We start from the raw sequence: 23,395 nt of genomic DNA on the forward strand, positions 1-23,395 counted from the left end.
AGAGAGAGAGAGAGAGAGAGAGAGAGAGAGAGAGAGAGAGAGAGAGAGAGAGAGAAACAGAAGGAAGGGCAAGAGAAAAATGGGAACCAGAAGAGAGGAAGGGAAAGAGAAACAGAGGGAGAGAGCCATTCAGAGCTGCTTCCTGCTCTGTCCAGCTGGCCCTGCTAATTTGGCAAATGCCAGGTGATATCTGGGCACGCAGAAACAATTAGCAAATGAGTGATTTGGGTCAAGACCAGTTTATTTATTTGCTTAAAATCCTGAGTAACGTTGTCAATGGTCTCAAGGAAATGTGGATAGGAAGCTGTTACAGAAGAGGGAACTGGGGGAGACATTTAGAGAAAAGGAAACCCAGAGAGGGAGAGACAGAGAACAGGTCATGTGAGGGAGCAAGGGCAAGGCTCCACCCCACCAGGAACCTGGTGCCCACCACAGATGAGGGCAACAAATGTACCTCATTTAGGAACTTGTGGAACACCGTCACCCCAGCCCTCTTCCCTGTCCGTCATGCTGGCTGCACTATCTAACGTATCAAGTCAAGAAACTCTTTTGCCTGAAAAAAATCTGTTTTCTTGTTGATTTCACTGTTCCCTCCTATGGTTTCCTGTGGCACACGCTTCATGGGGGAGAGTCAATTAATTGGGAAAGAAATCCAATTCTGATCACTCAGACCAGGAAACGTGGGCCCTCTTCAGTCCCAGGCATTGCTTTAGTCATCAGGAGGATGGAAATGCCAGCTTACCTTTGAACAGCACTTAGTCTCCCAGTGTGCTTTCCTGCCTAGCCCACTGCCTTTGCTTCTAGCACTGTGACATTTACCGCTATAGTACCCTACATTTTACTATTGATTTAAGACCCAGACTTAGCTCAGTATTTAAACAAATGAAACAGAAATAAAATGTTGTGCTTCTGACTTGAGCCTGGGCATCTTCTTTTGCAGAGACCACCTCTTACATATATCCCACTTTCCTCTTTAATGATTCCTTCTGCTCTCCCCAAATGTGCGTGTTATTATTGTTTGTTTGTTTTTATGTTGTTACTGTTTTTTATTTTGTTTTCTGTGATAAACACCACGACCCAAAAGCAACTTGGGAAAGAAAGGGTTTATTAGCTTATATATTCCAATCACAATCCGTCATTGAGAGAAATGAGGGCAAGAACCTGGAGACAGGAATGGAAGCAGAGACCATGGAAGGATGCTGCTCACTGGCTTGCTCCCTATAGCTTGCTCAGCTTGTTGTCTTATACAACCTAGGACCACCTGCCCAGAGGTGACACCATCTAGAGTGGGCTGGGCCCTCTCACATCAATCATTAGACAAGAAAATGTTCCCACAGACTTGCCTATAAGCCAATCAGATGAAGGCATTTAATAAACAAAACAAACAAAAACAAAAAACAAAAACTGAGGCTCCCCCATCCCAGATGACTTTAGGCCTTTTAAGTTGACAAACAGGGACCACTGTGACGTTGCAGGATATTTGATACGTGAACCCCGAGATGGTGTTGTTTACTAGAAAAAAATCCTGTTTCTAGTTGCAGTGTGGCTCACCTCTTGGCCCACACCTGTAATCCCTCTGACTGGAATACAGACATGCCCTTAGTAAACTCCTTTAATCCCAAACAATGAAGGTAACGTTAGCTTGTAGAAGGAAGCACCCATGGTTGAAAGTGATGTCTAATTGAGTGGCAGACAAAGTGACAAATCAGAGAAAGATCTGACAGAATAGAATATGCTCAACTTTTTTTAGAAGAGAGAGGAAGGGGATGCTACTTGAGGGGTAGTCCAGAAAGGAAGGAAGGAGACAATTTTACCTGGACAGTTATAGAGAGCAGGGCCAGAGAGAAGGAGAAGGCAGTTTTACTGGGAGAGCTTTACAGAGAGAGGTTGAAGAAAGATCAAGCTAGACACAGGTGAAGACAAATCAAGTCAGAAAAGGAGAAGAAGCCATATCAGAACAGATTGCCAGAGTTCGTTTGAGGCCAGAGTAACTTCATCAGAGGCCAAGAGGGAAACCAGGTTGAATCAGTCAGCTTTGTGAGAAGTTTGAATCAGAACAACTGAGTTGAATCAGTCAGCCAGAGATCAGAAAGAACAAGAAAGGGTGGACTTACTTAGCAGTAAGTCTCAGAAGCTGAAAACCCTCTAGGCCTAGATTAGATAGTATAGAGGCTAGAAGTTTCCAGGACTGGCCTAGGTTAGTTGCCTAGGCAGTAAGCCTCTGTGATGACAATTACATCAGATGAATAAAAATTACTTTTACACTATGGCCTTCAAGTTTAGCAAATGCCAAGTGATAGGTGGGCATGCAGATGCAACTAGTAAATGACTGGGTCAAGATTTTATCTGTACTCACTTATTCCTTCATCTACATCCATCCATTCACCTTCCAAGCCAGCCAGCCATTCTACCTATCCATCTAACCATTGGTCCATCCATCCATTCTCTCATTCAGGTACCCACTTATTCTTCCATGCACCCATCTATTCATCTTTGTTCCACCAGTCTACCTAACCATCCAGTGCATTTACCCACCCGCTCATCTATCTCCCCACCTAACCATTCATTCCTTCCCTCAACTCACATTTTCATTAATCCTGTTCACTCACTGATCTATCCATTCTTCCTTCTAGCCTCGCAATCACAGTTTTAGCCCCCTATGACCCTACCATGGTCTTTGAACAATAGAGCTTTACAGAGTATTCGATCCTTAGTGGACCTCTGACCTCAGCTGCAGCTCATCTTCTCGGTTCTATTTGTCACTGGGAGTCATTAACACTGTCCACTTTGAAACATTAAAGATTTTAGCAGCTAACCTTTTGGTCAAATAAAATCCTACCCAGGTGCCACTATACCTCATTAGATCGCTGCTCTGCAGGAGGCCAGAATGGAAAACTAAGGACTGCTTTGCCAAGTTCCGGTCTCCTGGTGTCCTGGCTGGTTTTGTGTGTCAACTTGACACAAGCTGGAGTTATCACAGAGAAAGGAGCTTCAGTTGAGGAAATGCTCCATGAGATCCAGCTGTAAGGCATTTTCTCAATTAGTGATCAAGGGTGCAAGGGCTCATTGTGGGTGGTGCCATCCCTGAGCTGGTCATCTTGGGTTCTATAAGAAAGCAAGCTGAGCAAGCCAGGGGAAGCAAGCCAGTAATTAACATCCCTCCATGTCCTCTGCATCAGCTCCTGCTTCCTGACCTGCTTGAGTTCCAGTCTGGACTTCCTTTGGTGATAAATAACAAATCTGTAAGTGAAATAAACCCTTTCCTCCCCAACTTGTTTCTTGGTCATGATGTTAGTGCAGGAATAGAAACCCTGACTAAGACACCTGGCCTTCATGAATTTCCAAGCTTAAAAACAACTGGGGCAACAGAACACAAAATGAAACTTTAGATTTTTGATGTATGTAGAAACTTGGGACCCCCCTATCTCATCGTATAAATCTTTAGTCTATTAATACCCTGTTGATGGGGACGTGGAAATAACCCATGTGGCCTCTAGTAGCAGCTACATTCCCAGCTGAGCCACATAAATGCTTAAGTCACATAAAGGAAGAAAATATGTTCGGCTACCGTCCAGTAAGTTGACTCACATCAAGAGCAAGGCTAGCTGGACAGGCAGCCCCCAGTCATGTCCTTTCTCCTTTGGGGAGAGAATGAGAAGAAAGTGATGGTGAGGTGGAGGCGTGATAAAATGCCAAAGTGAGCGAGTCTACAAATAAACTATCGCAGCAAATGTTCTTAGTCCTGAGGAGTAGTTAGAACTCTCCTGAGTTTTGAAGAATTTTCTCAAGACATCCCTGCCTCTGTAAAAGAATACAACTAATTCTTTTATATTATTACTAAGAATTTTGGTTCTTGACGAGAGGGACCATCTCTCATCACTTCTCACAGAGAAGGCGAAGTAAAGTGTACAGTTCAGGAAAGGGAACTCATTGTCAAAACTGCAAGGCAGAGTATGGAAGCTGGCTTTCATTTTCCCTGTGAATCTCTCATAGCTGCTTCTTTTACATTTTCCTAGAAGTGACGTATAGGTGTTCTAGTCTAGCTAGATAAAGGATTCCAGTTATTTGAGTTCCAGATAACTGAGCTCTTACTGGCACTAAACTTAAGGACAAGCTGGTGTCCTCTTTGACCTCTCCTTTGACGTTCTCTTCTGGGCAGTCAGAGTGTTTTTATCCTCCAAAATCTGCAGTCAGGACAACTGAAATGAACATATTTTTAATAACCTCAGACCAAGGAGAATGGCTTAATTTATTTTTCCCTATTCCCAGTTCTCGCACAGTCCACTTGAAAAACACAGCTGCTGGCTTTGTGTGTGCACAAGACCGCTCTTCTCACACAGAGGCATAGAATGGATGCGGGATCTCATTTGTTGGTTAACAATGTCTATGCATCTGCATTGAGCTGTTCTGCAGGTCTGAGTTGTCCCCAGCACAATTGGAATTCATCACGGCCAGTAAACATCTCTGCAAGGAAAGGGCGGCCTGCTTGTTATGTTTTTCAAGTAAGTAGGGCCAGTTGCTGCTGCTCGATGTATATCCGTTCTGAGGCTCTTAACAGGTGACCAGCCAAGAGTCTGCAGAATCTGAAAACCCATTTCCAATAGCATCATCTCCATGCACTGCTTCCAGACTTCAGAAATCATAATGCAAATTTACCCATGTCTAAGAAATACAGAAGCATCAAGACCAAACAGACTTTCCAGCAATCTTTGGATGATTTGAGAATAAATCAGATTTGAGTGTGTCAAGTCTTGCTACTGGATAATTGAAAATAGGGGCCTGGAGACTGGAGGGTTGGGGCAGGAGAACTGTTACCAAGATGTGTTAGCATAAACACACAGCCAACCACATGACAGGTGAGTTTATAAAAGCACCTGTGTGTAAGGTACAAATTGATTGTATATTCGGTTTATTTTGGTTGGTTTTGATGTTCTGTTTTGTTTTGTTTTCCTCTTTGCTTCTGCTAAAAGACCTCTGTTTTGCCTTACTAAAGTCTCTAGGTGAGCAAAACACAGACAAGATAGCCTGGTGACTAAATACTGGGATTCTAAATATGGAGCCTATGTTGGGATAGTGGCCATTTCATACACTAATGCTCATCAACCAGCTACTTATTATATTCCCATGGCTCTGTTTCCTCATTTAAAAATTAAGCCAAGGTAATAGGGCAAAAAATAATATTGCCTACCTCTTAGGAATGTCATGAAGATTAATAAATTAGTTAATATTAGTGAAACACTGGTGCCTAGTAAGCACTAAATAAATACTTGACTAAATAAATCTTAAATGGGCTCAGCCTAGAGAAACACAAGCATAGGACAGGTGGAAGAGGGAAGTCATGGAGAACGATCCAACAAAGCTGACATAACAAAACTCTCAAATCACAAGGTCTAGCTGCAGCCACAATCATCTTGGAAGGGATCACCCACAGATCACATCTCCCACCACAGCCTAATGAGAAGAAGCTACATGCTCACACAGCAAGTATTTCTGAACCCTGTACTTGGACCTGGAGAGGCAGGTGCAAAGACAGTGTGTGTTCTTTTGCACTAGGCCATTGCAGATCAGAGCATGTTTTGTCTGTCATACAAGGAAGCATCAAGATAAAGGCCCCTAGAGAGCCAGAGGACCCACAACAGGAGCAAATCCATAGATTTCATCAGGGACTTGGTTGGACAAGCATATCAACCTGACTAAGCAAGTATTTCCTATAAAGTATTTGGTTTCTTCTCCTTCTCTCTCTTTTTCTTCCTTTTTGCTTCTATCTATCCATCTTTTCCTTCTTTAAGTATAAACATTATCATCATGTTCATGCTCTAGTAAATAATATCCTTGCAAAGGTTACTCAGTCAGTCAGTGGTTGACATTCTGGTTTAACCAAATGAGGATGACACTTCCTGACTAGCCCTATTGATGGGACTTGCAAACAAGGAAAGTTACTTCCTTGAGCTTCTTTCTTCCACTAGCTTCCCTAAAGAACTCTTTGGATCTTTAAGCTGCATTTGAGTGGCTAGGGTCCATGTGTGGTTGTTGTGGTAGACAGATGGCCTCAGCGTAGCTAGACAGACTTAAAGCCACGGTCCATGGGAAGACTCACAAATATGGATATCGATTCAAATGATGGAGTGACTGCTGGCTATGAGATGTTTTGCAGTCTTGTGAAGGTGAAGAGTCAGTTTGGGTTCCCCATGAACGTTAACTAAAAATGCATTCCAAGAGTAGACCAGACTGTCTGCAGAATAGATAAATGAATGAACACTTATACTCTAAGAGGAGAGAAGAGTCTAAAAGGGCATTCTGAGTCCCTTTCTGCCAAGAGTATCTATAAGATAAACATGCTAAAGCCAAGCATGCTTATGAGGCCATTTGCAGAGGACATGTTTGTCCTTCAACAAGGACTATAAGGTACAAATACAGGAATGTATAAGGAAAAATGCATTCTCCTCCATCCCCAGGGATGCTGCGCTTTTAGCTGAAGATGTCACCTGGACCTGTTGTCCTGACTTTCCAGGTGCACTGGGGTCAGAATGAGCCAGAGAAGCCCATTACCACTACAGTGTATTCTCCCTTATCGCACTTCCAGCTAATAGACCAGAGGGGCGAAAGGACTCACCAAGATCATGGAGATGGAGTGATGGAAGTGGCTCCCTATCTTGACATTTAGAAAATGCTCCACAGCAGGAGAAGATGGATGACAACCCCCAAATTAAGAGAAAAGAGCTCTGTCATCTGTCCCTGGAGAGCACATAAGCAGATGAAGGGGAGGATGTCAAAGTCCTTTATCTAGAAGAGGCAAGGATGCCTGCTGACGGCTTTCAGAAGCCGTGAAGCTGCCTCCTCTGAACAGTGGTGTTGGGACAGCGATTTATGTACCCAAAGCCACTGAGCAAGACCCTCAAATGGAACAAAGCTCTTCTGTCCCCCATAAGTAGGGCAAGCTGTCCTAAGTAGGTCCCAGTCTGAAAGCTTGGGACCCTTTCCTCGAAGGGTCAGCTGGCCATCCTGCAGTTATGACAGCGTAAACAAACACTACTTCTCAAAGCTGAAAAAGTTGTGGATTCTAAGAACATGAGAAAATGAAATGAAAAAAGAAGCAATAGAGAAAAATCTGCAAGAGTTCCTGGAGTTGAAGGGAGTTGAGCAGCACTCATTCCATAGCAATTTGGGAAGGTGATATAGGAGAGAATTGCCAGACACATACAGGATATAACTGTCTGTGTGCACACACACCTGGGCACAATACCGAGGATTCTACCTAGGGCAGTGCATGGGAAGCAAGTACTTTATTACAAGCCATATTCGACTTTTTTAGTTTGAGATAGGGTCTCACTAAATTGCTCAAGTCCAGGTAGGCCTTGAACTTGTGATCTTCTGGTTTCTGCTCCCAGAGTAGATGAAAATGGGCCTAAGCCAGGAAATAACATGTTTACTGTTCCTTGAGCCATTGTGGTGTTTTAAATGAGATTTTAAAATAATAAAATAAAACTGATCTTTAGAAGCTACTTTATTGAATAGATATGAACAATTGGTCCTTAGCATGCCAATTGTCTACCTGGCTGGCTCAGACAATCTGTCCTTCTCTGTAGCGTATGTGCCATGCACAGAGTTTGCAGTCTTGTCTAAGCTATTAATCGGCTCATCGTAGCTTTCTATCAAATAGAGAAAGGAAAAAAACAACTTTGTCCAGGTCCAATTTGGATAAATTTTGAATTAGTGGCATCTGAATCAATGCTATTTAATGAAGTCACAGCCGAATGGATTCAAGAAGAAGAGCTGGAGGAGGTTAGAGTTAGAAAGACAAGAGAGAAGTGACCAGGAATCGAGAGAAGGAGAAATGGGAAAGCAGCAGTGGCAGAGGAGACATGGAAAAATCACAAAAAGATACATTTTAATGATGTGACTTGAAAGAGAAGAAAGAAGCATAATGGATCCTTTGCTTAAATGCTCCAGGTTACAGAGAAGAGGTACTCACTGCATGGACATGTGTCCTGGCTGTGGGTCATCTAAGCACAAATGACCTGTACTGGCTCCTGAAGCCTATGGGCTGTTACTCCCAGGACACTTCAGGCAGCTTTCTTGCCATGGGAATAAGTCAGAGACAGGCGACTAGGAGCATAGCAGGAGAGCAGTGCTCCGTGGTCAACCTCCGGTTCTGAAGTAGCATTGGCATCTGGACTAGCAGCCTGCCAATCATTTCGTGGATGGTTTGGTGTGAACCTCATTCATCCTCCAAAAGAACAGTCAGTGTGAAGTCACAACTCTCTCCTGCTGACATCTGACCCTGACTCCAGAACTGGGAAAACAAACAAACAAGCAAACAACAAAAGCTTCCCAACAACTGTCTCTTCCCCACCCTCTCTCCCCCGAACCCATCTACTAAGCCCAGCAGAGGTTTTAAGGCTCAGGACCTAGGAAAGGAGGGGATGGAAGCATTAGAGAGGCTCTCTCAGATTGTACCTAATGAATAGCCCATCCCAGGGTCCACATTCCTCTTCAGGGTGCAGCTGGAATGCAGGAAGAGGGAGAAGGGTGGACACCACATTTCCCAGAAGAGGACATTTGGCTTAGAGAACAACAAACATGTCCGGAGGACAGGTGTTCTGAGTAATGAGACTTTAATGCAGAAGCTAATAGGAACAAGCCATGAAACCAAATGCCGAAAGCCCAGGGGATAATGAGCATGTTTGAGAAGGCTACAGGAAGCAAAGACTCTTGTACCAACTTTAGGGAACAGGGCCAAGATTCTAGCCACCTAAAGCCTTGCTGGGGCTTTAGCTCTCAGGCACTGGAGACAGGAACAGTGGTTTTAGGCAAGGAGGATCCTGGAAGGGCAAAAGGCTGGAAGCAAGCAAGAAGACCAAACCAGTGATGTGCAGAGCTAAGTTTCTGGAGGCTACTGAAACAGCTTCCTTGGTTAGAGACTCTGCTCCAATACCCCTGCTATGGTACTACAGACCAAAGATGTCAAGGATGTGGGCCCCACCACACTGGCACTTAGGCACAACAGCTGGAGGCCACACCCCGCTGTGGCTGTTAGGATGTCTCAGGTTTCTTTTCTCCTCCTGTGCACTCTGACCTGAGAAGGAAGGAAGCAGAGACTGTAGAAGGAGCCAAGTATGGACTTGGCCCATTTAGTGGGACATGAGTGAGAGGGGATAGCTCAAGTGGGCATGAGAGAGTTGGCTGCAGCTCTCTTTTGCATGTGCAGCACCTGGGTGTTATAAATGGGGAAGTGGGGTGGAGAGGGACTATGATAAATGGACCTGTTAGCAAGCTGCGAGCCTCAGTAATTAAAACTGGGGGTGCCCTGAGGTCCATTCTCCCTGGACCTCATCTTTCCTCCACTTCCTAGCTCCTCTCGTCTCTCTCCGAGACTATGACTCATGTGCAATTGCCCAGGGCTTCCTTCTGAACCACACAGGGGACTGGGTTCTTTTTGTTTTTCCTTCAATGAACTTCAAGATTTTGTCTTGCTTTTTACATCTTTGCAAGCCTTCACCATCTCAATCAACAGTATTCACCCTTGAAACAAAACCCTCTCACTGTTCTGGGCACCTCTGTACCCCACATGCAGTCTAAGTAGGGGTGTTACTAGCCCTGGATGAGAGGTCACTGACCCTGTTGTCCTTTATGGTGACAACTCATCCCAGGGGCAGGTAGAGGGGCTGCTTTCTTGTGCATTATGTAGTATCTCTGATTCTGTCAGGAAGGAGGAAGACAGCTATTTTTCTAGACCCTAAAGGAAGATGAAGATGAGCAACATACTAGTAGCCTGGCCTTGGGCAAGTCATTATGGTTCTCTGAGTAGGTTTCCTCATCTGTAAAATAGGGCTCTATACTCTGGGGGTGGGGGGAGTTTGAAGGGAGAGTAGCAGTGAGACTTAGCATGGCAAATGCAGAACAAGACTCCTGGTGCATAGTAAGTTTTCAAGGCCAGGCACTATTGCTTGAGACCTCATCCAACCGAAACCTCGGGCTTCATAGCTTTTCTGGGTGTCACAGATGATGGAAGAGTGAAAGTTCCTCACAGGAAGATACCCACTGACTAGTTCATAGTGGAATGGACTCCCTCAAGAGTATTTCAAAGAGGCCTCCACATAAATTTGGAGGGGCTGTGGGAGTGATACTTAAGTTCAGGCCCCACTTTCCCTAAGCACTGACTGAAATGGGGGGGAAAGTACTTATCTGCAACAGCACAGTCACGACTGTCCCCAACTTCATAGACAAGAGTGGGTGCCTCCCCGGCCCTTTTTCTTCATTCAGTCAGCCCACTCTGGCACCAACTAATCCTATCCCATAAATATTTATTTGGGGGGCATGGGAAGAAGGCAGCCATGAGGAATGGTTTCTATGAATCTCCTAGAAATGCTGTGGCAGCCTCATCTTCAGGGATCTGCTAATACCTATGCTGTCTGACCCAAGTGGGAACCCTATCTGACTACAGAACTGCAGAGGCAGTGGCCCTGTGACAGAGAGCACAGGGCAGTGAACAGGGGCTCTGATCCCAGGTTTCCTCTCCGCATGCATCCCAAAGAAACTGGGTCCCTTTACCCTCAGTATCAAAGCAGGAAGCTAAATTGAGCGATCTGTCTACTATTTTATGCAGAAATGTGGGACATTCTTTTTTTCCACCCTTTTTTGAGCAGTTATCTGAAATGTTTGATGCATATTCAACTCCTTCCTTTTGTCTTCTTTCCCAACTGTCCCACAGCTTGCCCAGCACACGGCTGTCACTTGAAACTGGTCTAGCCTAAGAGGCACTTCTCTGCCCACGTGAGGAGCAGCCCAGTCCCGCATGGTCATGGCAGGTGAGGGGCTCTTTCTCCTCTGGTCCTTCCTACCTTTCCAGCTCATAGAAACGCTCCTCCTAGCAGCTCTTATTAGTGAAGGCACTGTGGTTTCCCATCACCTGGTCCATTTGTCAACCTGACCCATGACTTATTACAGCTTAAACGAACCAGATCTCCCCGGGAGGGTGAAAATATGTTGTGGTTATGAAAAGCCAATGTGACTGGACGTAGAGTCTCAAAGGATTTCCAAGAGAGGTGCTAGGGAGCCATTTGCAGAAGAAGAATCAGCACAGGGCCTCTCAAGGAGACTGCTTGGAAAGAGAATTCAATATAGACAGACACTCCACTTCTTTCAAAGGGAGGATCTGGCATATCAAATGTAAAGTCCCCAAGCATCATGCCATACAGATTCATCTCATATAATGATGGGCCCAAACTTCCAGCTCTGTTGACTGATGGTTTCTTGATCCAGGGCAGAGAACTGTGTTCTTGTGTCTCAAAGGGTGATCTTACATATACCTAGAGGGTAATTCTGGACAGACAGACAGACAGGCATGTGCATGTGTGTGTGGGCGCATGTGCATGTGCACACACACACACACACACACACACCCTGAGGATCTTCACTGACATGATGAATCTCAGCGACGTTCCCCACCTCCAGGTGAGAGCAGAAGCATCCAGAGCCACATTTTTAATTTCAAACTTCTACCCACACTGTTATTCAGTGTTTCCTTGCCCTGGTCCACCCTCCTTTGGCATATGCTGTATTTTCCTTCTTCAACAGTCTGCATTACTCACATCTTATTAAAGGATTATGCTTAGATCAGGTTATTGCCCTTTAGAAAAGAACGCGGAGAAACTGTATAAAAAGACCGGCCAGGGACGGTCGCAAGAAATCCTGTTGGTGGATGGAAATACAGAGGTCAGCCAGCAAGACTCACGAGCTAGGACAGAGGGAAGGAAGTGGGGGAGTGGGGGGAACTGTCATATCTCCAACTATCTAAAAGTTATTTGCTGATGACTAAGAACCAAGCCTAAAGCAATGCTCTGATAAAGATGAGGAGGGGGAGACTGAGCCTGGACCTAGGGTCCGGACACCAGGGCTTCAGCCAAAGCTAACTCAACTAGCAGCTGGAACATGTGTCATTGTGACCTATGCTCTGTTGATTTCAAGTGGCTCACTTATAAAATTACAGAGTTAAACTGCCTGTAGGGATAAGCCCATGATTCTGTACCTAATGGAAAAATAATAGAACCTGTTAGTCTGCCTTTTCCTAAGACTTTGATTTCACTTGCAGAAAAATTTAAAATTAAATTAAAAAAATACAGTTAACAATCTGCCTTGATTGCTTTTACAATAAACCTACTAGAGGCTCAAGGCCATGGGCCTTGGACCCTGTGAGGGTTTGATGGTAAACTCTCCATGCCCAGCCTTCTTCCCCGTCTAAATACCTGCCAACAAGAACAACACAAAGGAGGTCATGAATGTAACTCAGGGAAAAATAATAAACGAGTTTCTCAAAGTAAAGTGAAGAGGAACAGAATCACCAGAGAAGGTATATTTTCGAGGAAGGTAGCCATTGTGTATACCACTGTGAATCCCTCTCCACCTCTGAGATCTCTTACACAGCCATAGCAGCAAACCATGATTTTGTAATTTCACAAACCATATATTGCCAAAGAACGTGACAAAACGGTAAGGCAAAGTGTCACTTGAGTCTGACGATTTCAGACACAGGGTATTTAGAAATTTGAGTAGACAGGATGGACATAGGAAAGAAGGAAGCTGGCAACTGTCATAGACAGGAGCAGAGAGCTAACTCCAACATGCAGTAGGTAGAGGCTCTCGGGCTATAAAGACTAAGACCTAAATAATAGCTTTCCATGCCCTTGAGAAAAAAATCAGCCAATGGAACTAGATAGGGAAAGTTCTTCTAGGTAACACTGTCTTTTTATTCCAGATATGTAGGCATGTCTGTCTGCCTGGGATAATTGATCGCTTTCAATCACTGCACATTTCAGATATCTTAAGTGTGGCTTTCTGCACAGTTGATCTAAACCAGCAACCGAGTCCACGCAATCTCTCCTTCAAGTCAGCTGAAAACAGTGAATTTCACTTCGTCTTCTACAGGTGCCTTAGGAGACTAGAACTATGGGAAAGCTCTGGGTTTCTTAGCAGCAGCCTCCTTGAGATGAGTGTACTCTGAAACGGGGCAGGGTGGGGCAGATGTGCAAGTTTTCTGAGCCTGGGGACAGTGCAGAAAAGAACCACGAAGACAGTGAGCAGCCCGACCCCAGAGTGTTGTCAAGCTCAGGATTGTTGAGGAGTGTGTGCATGGCTGTGCTGCTAAAAGCAAGAAGGGAACCTGTTAGCCTGAGTGTCAAGGGAGTGTACTTTGGAGTTTGAACCATTGCTTGCCCTCTTAAAGCGAGCAGGCTCACTTGCCTTGTATCCACATATTTCCAAGAACCATAACAAAACCATAACAAAACCGCCTGTGGGAGGATCTATAGTGTGACTCCGCCCCTCCTGTGATAACCTTTTGTCCAATCTCTTTCTCTCTTTCTTAGTTTTGTTATCTTCTTTCTGCCTTCCTGGGGTCCTGGTCCTAATCTTCCTTCATAAAACTTCTGTAATTTCCTAGCTTTCCCTATGTGCACTTTTTTTTTTTTAACTCACAGGGAAAGGGAAACATAAAAAAGGATAAAGAATTTCAGCCCAAGGCAAGATTTGTTTTTCCCCTTTCCTTTCAACCTTCTGAATTTGGAGGAAAAAACAAAACAAAACAAAACAAAAAAAAAAAAAACAAGTTGGCTCTGTTTAGATCAATTCATTATGGAGAGCTCACTTCAAAAACTGGAGTATTTGAGAGGATTTGACAGTTTGTCTCCTGGTATTCAGAAAGAGTTCTTCATTTGCTCAGCTCTGGAGTGATCCTGTTACAGCAGTGTTGGCCTGAAACACAAAGCGGGGCTCTCCTGGCTTGTAGTTGACTTCCAGACAGAGCAAAGGCGAAGCAAAGGTTTCCCTGGCCTACTCTAAAAATCAGAAAGTTAATTTGAAGATGGACTCTGTAGATGAGTTACCTCCTAATACCCTCCTCTTTTCCTGATACCCGGGCTCTGCTTCTCTGAGCATCCTCCCATCTCCCTTGCCCACCTTCCATCATACCCCCAGCCCTGTACAGGTACCTTTGACTTTGCCAACTGTGTCTAAGCATCTTAAAACCTCCCTAACCCATCTGTTAATTAGCCACTTAAAAGGGAGCCACACGGTTCCTCCTTAGAGCAGATTCCCATCTCCAAGACATTAATGAATCAGGTCATGGTGAGGAGGAAGAATGGGTTTGGATGTGTTGGATGTGAGACAGCTAAGGGCAGAATAGAATGTCAAAGGGGGCCAGCCTCCTAGGCTGGATGCTGGACAGAGCCCATACTCCTGGAGGACATGGTCATCATTCTCTGGGCAAACAGCCCCAGGTAACAACCTCAGGGACACTCAGGAAACTATGACAATCGGGGGATGCCTGTGGTTCCGGCCTTAACCGGAGAAGTTCTAAAGCAGAAATAAGAAAAGAATATACCTTCTAATAGAACTGGGGTTCCAGCCTGGAAGGTGGGACACCCTCATCCAGATCTAACATCGCTTTCTCCTCCCGGGAGCCCAACCAGCTGGATATGGGTGTGCTCACTGCTAGAATTCCCCAGAGAGCTGGCTATCTCCACTCCAGACACTGACTTCTCACTCAGAAACACGCTAGCGAGGGCTAATCACTTCTTGAAAAAGCAAAATCTGTTCTTCCCTGCAAGGGAGGGAGAGATGTAAGAGCCATGAGGAATACACATGCGTATGGCAAGCAGAGGACTGCCCGGCCTGCGAGCACCAAGGCAGAGCAGATGGCCTATCCCTCTTCCATCTTTTCTCAAACTCCCACAATATCCCTTTGCAGTGAGGCTTTCCTCACTGAAACTCCCTCAGACACAGGACCACTTGCCCCAGGGCAGGAAGGGTCCAAGTCTGCCTATCTTCAGGGAGGCTCACACATTGCAGCAGCTCTGCTCTCCCTTGCAGTAAGGACACATCACATCTCGGCTGCACTACTTCAAAAAAGCAGGAAACTGAAGCACATCCTATCTCCCTACCTGACCTCTGACCATGACCATTCTTGTTTCTCCCCACTTTCCCTAGGAAAAACTCATTACTGTGAATACATATCTCTTACAACTTTGCCTCTCTAACAACACAGACTACACAGCCCCCAACCCCACCCAGGTGAGGCAAGCAATGACTTCTGAGGTATAAGCAGAGGAAGATGAGCCCCCTCCCGCTCCTGCCCAGAGGAGCATGTGAGAGCGATGTGGGCACACACCCTGACACACTTGGAAGGAAGAGGTCCGGGTGATATGCTGTCTTGCCAGAACTAAAAAACGAAGTTCCCTAACCTCCTCAAGGTCACTCCTGGTGTCCTCCTATCCCAGCCCCCACCCGCTCACAAACACTGATAAGTACTGTCCCCTACACACCCAGTACCAGAGTGATGATTTCCATAGCACCCACCAGGCGAGGCTGCAGCTGCTGGAGAGGTGCTGTGAACTGAATGAAATCAGGGGGTGAATTTGAGGGAGAAACATTGCCTATTTCCATAATGATCTGAGGCCTGAAATTCAGCTCTTTTCCCCAGGGTTCACTCTCTCCTTCTCCCAACCCTAGAAACTGCCCCCTCCATGTGGGACAGAGACACTATACGGAGAAGAAGAGAGGGACATCAAGAACTTCTTCAGAGCCACATGGCAATGTCCAGTTTTCACAGGGATTCAATCTCAGACTTTAATCTCTGAGACCACAACCTTATCAACATAGGCTGTCATGAACAAACTGAATAAGGAAGAAAGGGGGAGGGAGAGTGCGGGGGTGGGGGAGGAGAAGGGGAGGAGTGGAGGAGGCAGGGAGAAACCCCAAGAGATGTTTGTGAGAATCAACTAGAAAGTGGTGAGAGCCAATGTGGGCTTACTGAGACGAGACAGGAAAGAGGAGATGAGTCCCCGAGTCCCGGGTCAGAGGGAACACATGAGAAACAGTGCACATCTGTTTCAGAAAGGCACCTGCCTCTAAGCCATTCTTTGCTCGGCAAACTGAGTCAAGCGAGAATTCACTGCCAGACCAAACAAACTCCTAAAAAGTGGTGTCTTGCTCTTAGTTTGTTCACAGTGCCCATCTTCTACATAGCAAGGCATAGAGACTGCAGACTGTTGCTCACAAGCCTAGTCCAGTCCAAAGGGATGCTGAGTAAGCCCATGCTGGGGACAGCTACAGGAAGACTGTGGTGGCAAGGTCAGGTAAGGAAGGGTTAAGAAGGGATGCTCCCTCTAGAGTGCATCCAAGTCTAGTCCTTGACATCTCCTCTCAACACCCACCAGATCAGGGTGGGAAAGGCAGGCAGAATCAGCTCTTCCAGCATGCCTAGAAATTTCTGCCCGCCTTCCTCTTTTCAGCAAGGTGGGGGTGCTTAATGTTCAGAGCGGTGACAGGAGGAGGTTTTCAAGCCACGGGGATAATAAGCAATGTGCAGACATTAGCTAAACGGTGGATGGACCAGGCCAGCCTTGGTGGGTCAACTCACAAGCCGTGGGCTGGGGGCTGGGCCTGGGAACTAGGGCAGTGCCCACTCTGTGTGCCAGAAATGGAAGTGTTTCCTGGGGCAGGGCTTTTCATGGGAACCACATCCAACCATTCATCTTCACGGGGACGCTGGAAGCACAGCTGACTTCGCATCCTCTGCCTGTGCAGTTCCTAAAGGAGAGGCTGGGCTCCTGTTGTCCCTTTGGCTTTGACTTTCCAATGATCTCCCTGGGGAGCCAGAGACACGGGTGGGAGGAAATCAGAGTGGGGCTGTGGACTATCAGGTTTTCAGCTCCTGTTACACATTTTGGAAAGGGACAGTAGCCACTGTCTTTACCATGTGTGCAGTAAAAGATGGCCTGAACTCAGAGAGGTCTGCCTTGAGAGAAGTCCTCCAGTCTCATCAGGAAAGGCAAGCACCCCACTGGAAGACCTACCCTCTGTGCTCTGTCAACACGCAATGGGGAACATTCTCCCCTGCAGAGGCAACTGCCCTTTCCATACCATCCTGCACTTAACACCTGGGAACATCCCAGCTCACACTAACCCGCTTGCTGTTCTTTTCAGTGAGGTGCCCACACTGCTCTGCTCTTTATATTAAAGTGGCACGCCAGTTTTAAAAATAAATACAAAAACAAGAAAACTAAGCATGGTACAGCCCATAGTAAAGTGTCCACGCACCATGAAATACAGCCTGGGTATTATTGATGAGATTCTTATCCTTGAACATCATGAACTCCGTAGACTGGTACTTTGTGTTGCCATTCTCTCTAAACCCAAAAGCACACCTAGCTGCTTCCTACGGGATGCGGGAGCCACTGTGGAAGTGACTTAGAAGGGGAGAAATAGTATGCGCGAAGAGGACAGGGCCAGGCCTGTTAAGGGGGGCGCGAGGCCTGGGGACCCAAGGCAGGCACCCAGTAGCGCCTCTCACCTGTGGATGTTCATCTCTCGTGGAGGGCGGTGGGCCTTGTCATAGGAGACCTTGGCGAAGACGCCCGCCACGATGACGAAGGCGATCACCCCGCAAGTGATGTACACGGTGAAGTTGGTCTTGTCCTTCTCCGGGTCGTACTTGTTCTCGGGCCCGGGCGACACTACCTTGGTGCTGGGCGTCTGCACCCATACGGGGCTTTGGTAGTTGGTGCACTGGCGCTGGTCCAGCTTCTCGTGGCGCTTCTTACAGCAGAAGCGATAGTAGCAGGTGCCGCAGCAGTACAGGTAGCCGCTCTCGCTGTTGTTGCACTCGAACTCCTTGTCGTACTGGCCGCTCACGTCGTAGTAGCCCCAGCACGTCTCGTAAGTAACAGTCGCGCTGGCCGCCGCCGCCGCCGCTGCCGCTGCTGCGGACTGTCCCCGCCGGCTGCCCGCCTCCGGGACGCCGGACGCTCGGGCAGTGCTGTTTAGTTCGCGGCCACCTCGGGCCAGGGCGCCCCCAGCACGCCTACCTCCGACGGCTCCCGCGTTCAGGGTCCGGTTCCCGGAGCGGCCGCGGGCGGCGTCTGCGCCGGGCGGCAGGTGCAGGGACGCGAGCGACAACAGCAGCGACAGCAGCAGAGGCGGCAGCAGGAGGCGGCGCAGCGCCATGGCGGGGCCGGGCGGGAGGGCGCGGGCGGACGCGGACTGCAGGCCGCTGCCCCGGCGGCTGGCCGGGCTCCGAGGGCGGCCGGGCGGGCTGGAAGGGCGAGACGGACCGGTCAGCGGCGGGGAGATGGCGCCATCGAGGCGCGGGAGGCGGCAGGAGCGCACGGAGCGGCGGGGCGCGGGCTGCGCGGGGCTCTCAGGCTGCGCGCCGGCTCCGCGCTCCCCCTGCGGGCTCCGCGCGCCTAGCGGGCAGCCCCATCCCCCGCCCGCGGCAGCGGCGGCCCCGCGCGACTCGGCTCAGGCCGGCCCTGAAGCGCGGCTCCCGGAGGCGGCGGCAGCGGCGGCGTGGTCCCGTCCGGGCAGGTCCTGCGGGACGAGACGGGGCAGCGGTCACGGGGTGCGGAGAGCGGCGAGCAGCGGGGCGGAGAAGGAGCGCTCAGCCCTCGAGGAGTGCGTCCCGGCTGGGACGGTGGCCCGAGGGCGCGCGGAGAACCCCTGGGGAAGCCACCGGGCCGCCGAGCTCGGGGACGGTGCTGCCGACTAAGGCTGGGGTCGGGCGGGCAGCCCGGGTGCGCGGCGGCTGCACCTCAGTCACTCACCATGCCCGGCTGCGACTGCAGCGGCGGCTAGGCGGGAGCGCAGCGACCGGAGCGAGTGAGCGGAGCCGGGAACCGCCTGCACTAGTGCCGGAGCGTGTGCGATAGGCGAGAGGGAGACACACGCACTCACACAGCCGCACACGCGGGAGCGCCGCGCGGGGAGGGCGGGGAGGGAGGCCAGCCGCTCGCCGCCGCCCACGTTTCCACGCCTGGGCGCCCGGTTGGGGGACGGCAGGACTTCTCTTTGCCTCTTCCTCTCCCTCCTCCCCACTCCCCCGCCTCGAAGCTTCGCGTCACCAAAGCCGGGACACCAGTTAAGCGACTAAGATGGTAAAGAGGGAGCTCACCCCCCACTACCTTCACCCGGGAGCAAGGCCAGAGTGAGCCCTCTGGAGCCGGCCAGCGGCAGGGTTAAACCTGGTCTGACATTGCCCTTCTAGCCCTCTGGTCAAGTATTTCTAACCCTCCCTCACTCCCCCGCTTTACTTCAGCCTGGTCTTTGCGCTGCCAGAAAGCAAGTTGGGGTTTCTGCAAGCCTCTGCCTCTCCCTAGTGGTGATGTTCACAGCCAAGATAAGAGGTCAAGCCCATTGCTACAGGTTCCTACACTGAGGCCAGGGGTCAAGTGGCTGTTGGGCCACCTAGTGTGATGAACTCAGACTCCTTTCTCCTCCATCGCTCGTGCAGGAGTGAGATAGCTGGGTGACACCTCGAATTCCCTCTTTCTCCAACTTTTTTTCTAGCATTGAGACGAGAGTTAAAAATAAATAGAAATAAATAAATAAATAAACAAATAAATAAATAAATAAAACTACCTGGGTTTTAAAGATTTCTTTGGAAAACCCTACATTGCTGTCGTTGCTGCTGGAGGAGACAGATGAGAAAGGCTTACCCTTGTGACCAGAGTGAAGTAGGCATTCGCTGAGACCAGGCTGGCTGAAAGGAGCCCCAGAAGTCTGACTTTCTAAGCTACGTGGCCACCCCAAGAGGAAGTCAGAGTCTTAGTTTGCTGTGTGTTCTTGGAGAAGGTGGGAGACCCGAGAAGAGGAGCAACAGCCAGCCCCAGCCCGTCGTCCTGAGAACTTCGGTGGGAGACAGAGGCAGGCTGTTAGAATGATAGTAACAGAAATTTCCCTGAAGTGGTCTACTCAGTCCTGCTCACGATGTGACTCAAACAAACTCTCAGCATTCAGGGAGTCTGGTGTTAAATGGATGGACTGAATTGGAGCTGAAACCCAGACAGAACCCACGGCACAGAGGGAAATTTTTACCTGAGATGGGAAGAGGGGGACTTCTCTGGCCGACCGTTCTAGAAACTCTCCGTGTGCTGCTCATTCTCTATCCCCTCCTCCTTCCTCTTCTCCCTTGGCACTTCCTCCGATTTCCTCGGCTTCGTCTCTTAATGGCTCTGTTAACAATCGTTTTTAGTGCCAATCCTGCCAAGCACACTGGTAAGTGCTAAGATTAGGAATGACAGTCCCTTCTCTCAGGAGTTCCTTTACAGAGGAGACAGTCAAATGACTTCTGCGTGGCCATGTTTGTGTCATGACCGAGATGGGCACAGCCTATTCTGCGAGCAGAATACAAGCTTCTAGCATCACCCAGGAGGGGAGCAGTGAGGGTCAAATACAGTTCTTGGGGTGCTAATGAAATGCCTGGTGAAGAACGGTTAGGAGTTAGAAAAACAAGACAGAATAAAGATGCTTCCAGCAGAGACAGGGAAACTGGGAGAAAGAGGGTGGGTGAGCTAAGCATACACAATGGTGAAAGCCATAGAGGGGGTTCTAAACAAGGGCAGCCAGGAGGCACTGTATTCCTGCCAAAGAATTTGTGTTTGACAATGGCTGGGCAAATATTGGTAGGTTTGAATAGAAGATGCCATCAGATTTATAGGTTTGATTCATCTTCAAGTCTATTGGAAAGACCTGGACACAGGGAAAGCAGTTTGGAAGCTGTTGTACCCAGGTACAACATAAGGAAGCCTATGGGGCAGACATGTGAGAGGTGATACCTACTATGGAGATAATATTCTTACATCATCCAGAGCAAGCTCAAGACAGTTCACAGTGGTTAGGCAGAAGTGCCTTTGAGAGGTCTGCCCAGGGCAAGAGCAGAAGGCTCGGGGGTGGGGTGGGGGGAATAGGCACACTCACTTGGTACTCAGGAAAGTATATTTGAAGAAAACACACACACACACACACACCTCTCCACCTTCTAATGTAAATACTGTGTGTGGTTTCTAAGCCAGTCTCTTCCTGTCCTCTAGTGTTTCCATCTCCTTCATTAATCCAGAAACCCCATTTGTGCATCTGGCTGCTCTCCGAGGTAGAAGAGTAACTCGTTCTCCTGTAAGACTCTAATGAGATTTTATCAATGACACAGATAGAGAGAAACTGACTAGGTTCCATAGGGGCAAATATGTTGTGAATTCCTAGGTTCTCAGATAGCAACATCAACAGAGTCACAAAAGTAAAGTTTAGGTTGGCAAACAAGTTCAAAGTTATTTATTCCAACCCTTTTTGTAATGCACTTGATTTTTATTGATTTTATTGATAAGCTGCCTGTTCCTTCTTTAGGGTTGACCAGGTGATTTACCCTCCACCATGCTTCCTCCTAATCCCATCCCATTTTTCCTTTTTGTTACAACATTAGATTTTTTGACAGTATTTGAAACATCCTTTATTTGTGGATCTGACCCATTTAAATGTTCCAGAGATGAAGCGTCTTTCCCCAAAACCACGCCAACTTTCCTGAGCCCCAAGGCTATGGGGAAAGTGCCCCAATCCTTATTTTTAAAAGGTGTGTTCCAATTGGTCTGAGCCAGCTTTTCTAACAAGGAGTAGTTAGTTAGCAGTGGTTATATGATTTAGTTCTAGCTTGTGTAAATAAAGGTATTCTGTTGGGGGAGGGCGTTTGGGTGGATTTCCTTGCTGTTAAAAATAAGGATAATTTACCTCTTCTAAGCCTGCTTACTCTGGATGGCAGGGGTAAGTTGGAGGTGATTTCCAGTTGGCTTGATATTATTCATTGGTACTGCTTACTGGATGACTCTGCCCTTCAAGCATGCAGTGGAATTGCAACCAGAAGTCCTCTTGAAAAAGGCAGGTGCCCTGCCTCTTTTTTGTTTGCTTGTTTGTTTATTTGTTTTTGTTTTATTAACACAAGCTAGAGGAAACCACAACGAAGCAAAATGCTTTGATAAGGCTGGCCTATAGGCAAGCCTGTGGAGCATTTTCTTAATTTAGTGATTGATGTGGAAAAACCAACCCATTATGCGTGATGCTACCCTTGGGCAGACAGTCCTGGTCTATGACAAAGCAGACTAGGCAAGATGTGGGGAGCAAAACAGTGAGCAGCACTTCCCTGTAGCCTCTGCTTCTGTTTCTGCCCTGACTTCCTTTGATGAGGGACTCAGATGTATAAGTGTAAGATAAAATAAACTCTTTCCTATGCCAACTTGCTTTTAGGCATGGTGGCTTTTTTTTTTTCTCATAGCAAGAGAAACCCTAAGACAGGAAGATTAAATAGACAAGTAGTGTTCGTTCAATGGGTTGTGACTAGAAATTGTCTGTGGTGTTTTTGAAGCAGAGCATCAAATTGCAGTGGCACCACATCGCACAGTTCCTGTTTCCTTCTGACACAAAAAGACTAGCAAGCTTCTGTATGACAGTGCTTTTGCTACCCCAGGTCCTTAACTGACCTAAGCAGACATAGCATGAATGATAAAATACATACTTTAGCTTTGTTTTTCATTTTTCTTCCTTTCCTGTTCTTTCCTCCAACCTCCAAGACAGGGTTTCTTTGTGTAGCCCTGGCTGTCCTGAAAACCACTCTGTAGACCAGGCTGGCCTTGAATTCACAGAGATCCACCTGCCTCTGCCTCCCAAGTGCTGGGATTACAGGTATGCCCATGCATTTCTGCTTTTTACAAGGTTATAGAATTAAAGTCTGTTAACTTTGTATATCTTAATTCATCCTGGCTGATGTTCTGAGGATGATGGATGGAGTGATGTAGCTACCCATGGACTTATGACCAGAGCCCTTTCACCTCTGCTTTCTTTGTCTCTCTGTCTCTCTCTGTGTGTCTCTCTGTCTCTCTCTCTCTCCTCTCTCCCTCTCTCACCAAACCTGTTTGAATGTGGATTTTCTATTAAGTGTATCCAATAGAATTCCTAATCTATGAATTATATCTTGTCATTATTTTATTCTGATATTCTCTAAGATTTTGTATTAGCTATGCAATGTTGTACTGACCTATCAGTTCTATTGGCTTTGCTTTTCACCTTTATAAAAGAGGATCTGAGCATAGCATAGGGATTATGTCCAAGAAGACTTATCTACTGTCTTTTTTCATTATAACTCACTAGAAACTTCACCATGGCCTCTACACATGAACAGGGCCCTTAAGCCCAGTGTAAGCTAGTTCTAAACTGTCCTAAGCCCTTTTCCTTCTAGTATTTCTTGATGTACTCCCTCCAACCACACTGGCACCCTTCTTCTCCCTGAGAGCCTTTGTATTAGATGTACTCTTTGCCCATTATCCCCTCCTTGCAGGCAATTGTGGGATTCTTTCTTCCACCCTGTGGACTCTGCTTAAATAATGATGAATGGAAAGGGAGCAGTGTCCATACCCAGAGCCTCTTCCACTGCCTTAGTTTTGCACATCCTTCTGCTACATTTTCCCTCACATCATTTATCAGTAGTAGACTTTAGACAATTCTGTTCTGTTCTTCCAGCTAGAATGCCCGCTTTTGATTCTGCTTTGTTGACTGCTGTATTCTAGATGCCTACAATCATGAC

The 23,395-nt window shown here is 47.4% G+C and overlaps 1 protein-coding gene across 4 annotated transcripts in view; it reads right to left on the minus strand.

The window, feature by feature from the left end:
* Shisa6 (shisa family member 6) overlaps positions 1-18,156 on the minus strand; it is a 297,727-nt gene extending 279,571 nt beyond the window's left edge. For 2 of the 4 annotated variants that reach the window (XM_021178074.2, XM_021178072.2), the window contains exon 1: positions 17,348-18,000. In XM_021178074.2, coding sequence (XP_021033733.1) covers positions 17,348-18,000 — 653 coding nt within the window. Of the gene's footprint in view, positions 1-17,347 lie in introns of all 4 variants that reach the window. The other 2 variants (XM_021178073.2, XM_021178071.2) reach the window with 2 other exon arrangements.
* Positions 18,157-23,395: the final 5,239 nt, after the last annotated feature.

Source organism: Mus caroli, chromosome 11, assembly GCF_900094665.2.
Source record: "Mus caroli chromosome 11, CAROLI_EIJ_v1.1, whole genome shotgun sequence".
NCBI lineage: Eukaryota > Metazoa > Chordata > Mammalia > Rodentia > Muridae > Mus > Mus caroli.